The sequence below is a fragment of the Anomaloglossus baeobatrachus genome, chromosome 1 (assembly GCF_048569485.1).
Source record: "Anomaloglossus baeobatrachus isolate aAnoBae1 chromosome 1, aAnoBae1.hap1, whole genome shotgun sequence".
Classification (NCBI taxonomy): domain Eukaryota; kingdom Metazoa; phylum Chordata; class Amphibia; order Anura; family Aromobatidae; genus Anomaloglossus; species Anomaloglossus baeobatrachus.
This window is the reverse complement of record NC_134353.1, coordinates 937,755,963-937,764,716: the sequence shown is the minus strand read 5'-3', so window position 1 is coordinate 937,764,716 and position 8,754 is coordinate 937,755,963. Positions and strand designations below refer to the sequence as shown.

The 8,754-nt window shown below is 45.1% G+C and overlaps 1 protein-coding gene across 5 annotated transcripts in view; it reads right to left on the bottom strand.

Annotated features, from left to right (window-relative positions):
- RAI14 (retinoic acid induced 14) overlaps positions 1-8,754 on the bottom strand; it is a 140,347-nt gene that overhangs the window by 34,806 nt on the left and 96,787 nt on the right. For all 5 annotated transcript variants that reach the window (XM_075328363.1, XM_075328379.1, XM_075328371.1 and 2 more), the window contains 3 exons: positions 8,027-8,091; positions 3,328-3,385; positions 1,822-1,892 (listed from right to left, as the gene is read on the bottom strand). In XM_075328363.1, coding sequence (XP_075184478.1) covers positions 1,822-1,892; positions 3,328-3,385; positions 8,027-8,091 — 194 coding nt within the window. The remainder of the gene's footprint in view (positions 1-1,821; positions 1,893-3,327; positions 3,386-8,026; positions 8,092-8,754) is intronic.

Here is an 8,754-nt window from a genome sequence, read left to right as displayed (position 1 = left end):
TCGCTCACAGCACAAAAATGCACAACAACCAGCATTAGGTCTGTCTCAAACCACCACTCCAGACCAGTGTAGAGAAGCTATCGCTGGCACTAATGGAAGTGTCCAGCCAGCATATATAGGAGTGGAGTGAGGAAGGTGCAGGAGAGTGATGGAAACCCAGATTAAGACAGACTGGAAAACCAAAACTCAGACACACTGCAAACTCACAGGAATAAATCGTAAAAAACTAAGAAGAAAAGCAAGAGCAGAAAGGCAGCAACAAAAGGACAATTGCTCACAGTAATAATGCACAAAAACGACAACCATTAAAGGGTGCTTTATACGCTCCGACATCGCTAACGATATATCGTCGGGGTCACGTCGTTAGTGACGCACATCCGGCGCCGTTAGCGACATTGCAGCGTGTGACACCAAGGAGCAACGATCGCAAAAACGACCAAAATCGGTGATCGTTGACACGTTGCTCCTTGTCATAATATCGTTGCTGCTGCAGGTACGATGTTGCTCGTCGTTCCTGCAGCACCACACATCGCTATGTATGACACCGCAGGAACGACGAACATCTCGTCACCACCGGCAATGCGGAAGGAAGGAGGTGGGCGGAATGTTACGTCCCGCTCATCTCCGCCCCTCCGCTTCTATTGAACGGCTGCCGTGTGACGTCGCTGTGACGCTGCACGAACCGCCCCCTTAGAAAGGAGGCAGTTCGCTGGCCAGAGCGACGTCGCAGGGAAGGTAAGTCCGTGTGACGGGTGTAAGCGATGTTGTGCGCCACGGGCAGCGATTTGCCAGTGTCGCACAACCGACGGTGTAAAGTACCCTTAAGTCTGGCTCAATCCACCTCTCCAAACCAGTATAGAAAAGCTATAGCTGGCACTAATGGAAGTGTCCAGCCAGCATATATAGGAGTGGAGTGAGGAAGGGGCAGTAGTGTGATGGAAACCCAGATTAAGACAGACTGGGGGAAACCCAAACTCAGACACACTGCAAACTCACAGCAACAAACAGTAAGAGACTAAGTAGAAAAGCAAGAGCAGGAAGGCGGCAGCAACAAAAGGACAACAATTGCTCACAACCACCACCAGTAAGTATGGATCAAACCACCTCTCCAGACCAGTATAGATAAATTATAGCTGGCACTAATGGAACTGTCCAGCCAGCATACATAGGAGGGGAGTGAATGTTACTGGCCTGCCCATAGCATGTGATTAACTCTTGCTAGTCTGCCTATGAACTACAGGCCTGTGGGTCAACTCCCAGGTGTCTCTGCGCTGATCACAGATGCGCTATTTTCCAGAGATCCTGATGCAGCCATGACAGTTGGCGACGACTGCAAAAACCTCCTTGTGACAGTGTCTCGCTCTCTGGAGGACCTTCCTGTCGTCTGTCCAGTCCAATGAATGTGCTATAATACTAAATTTCGCCTCTGGGGGCGCTGCAGGGAAACTGAACACTTACTGCCAGGTTTTGTGCAGGGGATTGTGCAGATAGGAGGTTTAATAGGAGTCACATCCACAATATATTCTGTGCCCTCACGGGGGTGTCTCTGCTGCCTCTGGTGGACGGTCTCTGTATTACATGGTCAGCAGACAATATGACATTTCGCGATAAGATATGGCTCCAACCCGCCGCACCTCTGCGTATCAATCACGTGATGGAGACAGATTGTCTTACCCTTGGAGTAAACATTAGATTTCCTCACTACATGACAGCAAGCAGAGATCTTATCACGGGGGGTATATTGAGGTAATGCCCCCCTTCTCGCTATACAATGTATTTCCGACAATATCCCCGTCACCCAGTCATTTATTGGGCTCTTACCAAGTCTCGGACATTTAGAAGGCATTTGTGGTCGCACAGGAGCTGCAGCGCGGGGACGGAGCCGTTCACAGCTGAAAAACAAAGACGACAGTGACAACTTCACGAGTCTGCGCCATTACTGCAATAACCGGGTTATTGGTTTAGAAATAATGGTTCACCGGTTAACCAATGGCGGCCATTTTTCCACAACATCTGGCCCCGCCACGGTCAAAAAAACAAGAGCACATACTCGTCTATGGATCTCCTGCTGGTACGCCTACCTCCTATTCCAGCATGATCGGCGCTTGACGGATGCAGCCAGTGATTGACTGCAGCGGTCACAAACCGTCCAGGCCAGAATAGGAAGGAGTCCAGAAAAGAAAGAGCTATTCCTCTTTTCTTGCAGGACCGAGGTCATATGTAAAAGTTAAAGAAAGGGAGGAGAAAGCACTTTAGGGGGGCACATCTGCATCAGGAGGTTTGGATCCCCGAACCAGGGCTGTGCACTACCACCCCATTCATGGTCTGTGGGACTGCCACAGACTACAAAGCACAGCGCTGGAGGTTTTGCCTCACTGATCCTCAGACCGGGGCTGTGTGTTACGACTCCGTCCATTGTCTATAGGACTGTCGTGGACTACAAAGCACAGCGCTGGAGGTTTTGCCCCACCGATCCTGAAACCGTGCACTTCCACTCCGCTCATTATCTGTGGGACGGTCGTGGACTACAAAAGCACAGCGATGGGCGATCACCAACAGTCCCGTAGACAGGAGTGGTGGCAGCCATTGCTACTTTATAAGAACCCCGTTATAAAGGTCAGTGGGGTCCCAGTGGTCGGACCCCCACTGATCACCATATCTGGGAAAAAAAAAAGTGATAACTTGAAAACCCAAGACGTGACAAGAGTGTGAGGATTTTCAGAGCTAAGCAATGGGAACTATTGCAGCAAATTATGGAGATAAGAGTGGGATTCGTGCTACTGATAGGATTCGCTCACGGAGAATTACATTGTAACAAACCCTCAGCTCATAAGTAGATGAAGAAGAACTTTAGACTTTGGATATAAATAAGATTCGTCTCAGTTAATGATGATTGAACGAGTGGGTCCAACAAATGGGGAGTGGTGCAGCGGGGGGAATAAGTAGGGTGTGCCACACTACAGTCATTCCCATCACTAATGATTAGTCGCTTAGAACATTTGCACAAATCTGACCCCTCTGAGGTCCGTTTCATGAGAAAATAGACAATTGGGAGTTACATCTGTCGTACTGGTGTAACTGGAAACAAAAACACGGATGAGGGTGTATAGAATCTAGGAGGACGTCCCATCCTCTTGTAGCCATGATGGCAGCGAGCTTAGAGGAACGTGGGCCAACTATCTTGTTCGTAAGACCCCCATGCAGGCTTTGTGTGGGGTGTGATAGGAGGATGCTAAATGCCAAATATCTGCCCCCCTAAGCACATGGACAGCACCCATGGGAATGATCACCATATAGAGAAAACCGTGACCCCCTCGGGGAACTCACCGGCATAATGCACGCAGGTCCTCCCGAGATTGTCAAAGCAGTCAGCCGGACATTTAGCCTGCAAAATAATCACTATGTTACAGCAACTTTACAGACAACAAGAAATACATATAAATAAGTGCACCCCCCCCCTTAAAAAAAAAAAAAAAAAAAAGTTATATATATTATTAATATATATATATATATATATATATATATATATATATATATATATATATATATATATATATATATATATATATATATATTATTATTAATATATTATTTATATATATATATATATATATATATATATAGTATTATATTAATAATAATAATAATAATAATAATAAAAAGAATAGAATAATAGTAAGAATAATAATAAAAAGAATAATAAAAAGAATAATAAAAAGAATAATAAAATAGAAAAAAAAAAACAGTGTTCAACTCTTCTACAGCTCCCCCAGAGGACAAATAAAGTACTACACAGTTCCTGCTAAAATGAATGGACTGTTCATGTAATACATGGAGGTGTCGGGTCGTTCAGACTGAGCGAGTGAAAGTAGCCGCGGAGAATATATAAAGATTCCTGAACGAGGGCTCCCTCCATTAATGACGGGTCCTCAGACAAAGGATTAGACACCCAGCAATCAGGTGTGATCTATGGGAGCATCGAGCACCATCTCCACAGCGCTACCACAGGACACATGAAGCATTACACTGAGATGAGCCGGCTGCCAATGTACGGACACCTCAGCTCCTCCTTATTGCCACTTTACTCTCTTTATGATAAATGGGGGATCCCACTATTAACTACTAATAGGGCTTCTGAAAAGGTTTTTAACATTTTTAACAGGGGTTATACATTATTTAGGTCCTCAATATCATAGTAAAGGGGGTCTCACACCCGGGACCCCCACAATCAGATCTCACAAGAGGGTGCAGCTCCGTACACCACATAGTGGCTGCTCTTGATACTGCACTTAACCTCATATTGAAGTGCATAGGAGCTGAGCCGCAGTACTGAAAACAGCCACTACACAGCATACGGCGCTGTCCACCAAATCCAGCTTTCATGGGTCCTACAAACAGCAGATAGTGGGGGGTGTCGGACTCCGATTGATATATTAACGATCTATTCTAAGGATTCTGCAAAGGAGGCAGTAAATCTTTCATTTTTTACAATAATTCTGCAGAGAAATGTTGAAGGGGAATAATGAAAAAGAAGAAAGAAGAAAGAAAGAAGAAAGAAAGAAGAAAGAAAGAAGAAAGAAATAAGAAAGAAATAAGAAAGAAATAAGAAAGAAATAAGAAAGAAATAAGAAAGAAATAAGAAAGAAATAAGAAAGAAAGAAGAAAGAAAGAAGAAAGAAAGAAGAAAGAAAGAAGAAAGAAAGAAGAAAGAAAGAAGAAAGAAAGAAGAAAGAAAGAAGAAAGAAGAAAATAATATTATTAAAAGTAATAAAAAGGAATAAAGAAAATATAAAAAATATAAAATAAAAAGTAAAAATCGGGAATTTTAAATATATAAAAAATAAACTAAAATGAATAAAAAATAATTTTTTTTATTGTTTATTACTTTATTTTATTAAATTATAAAAATAAAATTAACAATATTACCCATTTTCTTCATTTAATTTTTTATATTTTCTTTTTTATTCCTTAAAAAAATATATAAAAAATATAAAATAAAAATTCCCTATTTTTTCTTCTCTATAATTATTTAATAAAATAATAAAAAGTAAAACAAAAAAAGAATAAAAATGATATATTATAAAAAGTAATAAAAAGGAATAAAAAAAGAAAACAATGTAAAAAAAAAAATAGGGTTTATTATTATTTTATAATTTAATGAAATAAAAAAGTAACAAAAAGGAATAAAAAATATATTAAATAGATGATATTTTTTGTTCATTACCGTATTTTTCGGACCATAAGACGCACTTTTTCCCCCCCAAATGTTGGGGGAAAGTTGGGGGTACGTCTTATGGTCTGACTACAGGGCTGCGGCCGGGAATCAGGGTGCTGCGGTGGAGCGAGTCATCGTTGGCACGAGCAGGCAGCAGCAGCACCTGCCGGGACCACGTGGGCCCGCTCATTACATATGCACGCCCATCCCCTGCCCATTTCTCAGCGCAGAAGCCGGCGCTGACAGGTGGGCGGGAGGACGAGCGGGGACGTGCGTATAGTAAAGAGCCGGTCCGCATGATCACCCCTGGCAATTACAGCCTGGAGTGATCATGTGCGGCTGTATTCACTGCTCCCCGCACATCATCATCAGCGCGGGGTGCAGTGAATCAGTGCACTCACCCGTCCCCGTGTGTGGAGCCGCCCCCCTGCTGCACGCGATGTCTTCCTGTCTGTGCCGGTCAGCTGATCTGTGCTGATCGGCACAGACAGGAAGACATCGCGATGCTGCAGGGGAATGGCTCCACACACACAGGTCAGCAGCGCAGAGAGGAAGATGATCGGTGCTGGAGGGAGTGAGGAAGAGGTGAGTATAAACGTTTATTTTTTTTATCTGTGCTATAGGATACAGGCCATATACCCGTATGGTATATGAGCACAATGAGGGCATATAGCAGCATGGGAGTATATGAGCAGGATGGATGGGGGTATATGAACAGGATGGGAGTATATGAACAGGATGGGGGTATATGAGCAGGATAGGGGTATATGAACAGGATGGGGGTATATGAACAGGATAGGGGTATATGAACAGGATGGGGGTATATGAGCAGGATAGGGGTATATGAACAGGATGGGGGTATATGAGCAGCATGGGGGTTTATAGCAGGATCATATACAAGGCAGGAGGAACATTACCAGGATGGGGTATCTTAGTAGAGAATTTGGAGACATTACCCCCATAACAGTGTCAGCAGCAGATCCTCGCCCCATAACAGTGTGTCATGACCACATTTTTTTGCTTAAAGTTTTATTTTCCTATTTTCCTCCTCTAAAACCAGGGTGCGTCTTATAGTCTGAAAAATACGGTACTTATTATTTTATTATAAAAATATAAAAAACATTCCCTATTTTTTCACTTTTTATTTTGTAAATTTTATTTTTTATTCTTTATTACTTTTTATATTAATAAATAATAATAATAAATAAATAATCCCCCGCAATAAAGGATGGAAGGGGGCTGGACTCCGCTATAGAGCGGCACATCCATAGACCGTGTGGGCCGCCTGCACAGGGATGATTGTGTGACCTTCACATTGTGGCTTCCTGCTCGCTGCCTGGAATTTGAGCATTTGGAGAAGGGTCAGGCACAAAGCATCTCTCCTAATCAATCTGTCGAGGGGGCGCAGGACCCCCCCATTCTCAGGTTCACACGTCTGGAGCCGGACAAAGCAGCAGCTGCTGGAGCCGGAGCCTCGTCCCGCGTCATATGGGAAAGATTACGGGACATTTTCTGCCAGAGCAGGTGTACTGAATGGAGTGCGGTGTGCGGTAAATGCCGCCATTGTATTGGTTTATTAATCGGCTGCAATCCTGTTTATCTGGTATTCGGCCCCTCGCGCTTCGCAATGTTCCGGCTTCTTAAAGCTGCAGCACAATGTTTATATATTGCATCATAACGTTCTGCAACTTTCTAATAAACTTTGTGCACAAATCCCTGAACAGATCTCCGCCGGCTGTCAGTGAATGGCAAGATTTTAGTTCATGTCCAGTGGCTGAACTTTAATGTGCAACAAATAAACTTTATATAGACAAAAGTGGAAACAGTTTAATTGCGGCTCTCGGAGAGTCTCGGCGGCGGGCCGGCTTTCGGAGAGTCTCGGCGGCGGGCCGGCTTTCGGAGAGTCTCGGCGGCGGGCCGGCTTTCGGAGAGTCTCGGCGGCGGGCCGGCTTTCGGAGAGTCTCGGCGGCGGGCCGGCTTTCGGAGAGTCTCGGCGGCGGGCCGGCTTTCGGAGAGTCTCGGCGGCGGGCCGGCTTTCGGAGAGTCTCGGCGGCGGGCCGGCTTTCGGAGAGTCTCGGCGGCGGGCCGGCTTTCGGAGAGTCTCGGCGGCGGGCCGGCTTTCGGAGAGTCTCGGCGGCGGGCCGGCTTTCGGAGAGTCTCGGCGGCGGGCCGGCTTTCGGAGAGTCTCGGAGGCGGGCCGGCTTTCGGAGAGTCTCTGCAGCGGGCCACTTCTCGGAGAGTTTTGGAGGCAGGTTGGGTTTTGGAGAGTCTCGGAGGCGGGTTGGGTTTTGGAACGTCTCGGAGGCGGGCAGTTGTGGAGAGTCAGTGACGGCAGAAGATGATGACGACCCCTTTGGAACTCAAGGAGGCAATAGGACAATCATGGCCGTCAATGCAGGTAGTAAAGGTTTAATGGGTGCTCAGATTGGCCCCATTCTCCAGGCACCAAGAGGGAAGACGTGAAGGTGAGGCGCAGCATCGGCGATACTGATGAGCAGATGCTTATTACCTGTCTGGATCTTTATAGGAAGATTACGACAATGGGCCACACAGTTTGGAAATCAGAGGAAATATTGTCTCTGTTCAGTTAATATTACGATCTTCGTGGAGGATCCTTGGCTGTTCCCTAATGACCCCTAACATAGAGACAGGTTGTATATTAACCTGCAGAAGATTTGGAAATAACCAACATCTGAGCGGCTTCCAGCACCCCAATCATGGTCTATGTGGATGGGAAAATATCTATCTATATTTTGGGTGGTTTGTTAGCGCCACCCTGGATCTATCATGGCCAGTAGTGTGGGTTGTTACCTGGAGAAGTCTCTTGATGCAGTCTATGTGGTTGTGCTTCACGGCCAGATGTAAAACGCTGTGACCTGCGGAAAAAACAAAAACAGAACTATGGTAAAAAAAAAAAAAAAAATAAAAAGCAGAGGATCAACGATAGGGGGTTCACAGGCAGCGGCTGTACCCGGACCCCAATACCCAAAACATGAATTACAGACGCTCGACCTCATCCTGATGGTTTTGCTTTCCTGCCGGCTTCATTTGTTCACATTTATGTGTTTTACATACATCGTAGACACGAATGACACAGCGCTGTGACCTAAATCATCATCTCCTGAGGCAACAACATGCCACAACTTATCAGATCAAAGAAAGACAACGGATAGATGGGGCGAGCGGAGACCAGACCGGTGCGGATGTGGAGGATTCATCATCCAGCGGGAGCCGCTGGGGGCAAAGCTGCATGATAACACCGTCCTGTCTAAATATTACACAACTTTTATAGCACAAGCCCCAATGTATCAGTCTAATTACAAGGGATTCACCTAGAAGAGGTAGAGGAGAGGGAGATTTGTGCTGCAAATTTGTCCACATCACACACTGTAACGCACCCTCAGCTTTGTGATAGGAAAAAAAAAACAAAAAAAACAAACAGATATCAAAAGATCTTTTTTAAGAATTTAAAGGGACTCTTTCAGGAGGTTTTTGCAATGTAATCTGAAGACGGCATGCTGCACGAGTTATAACAGAAT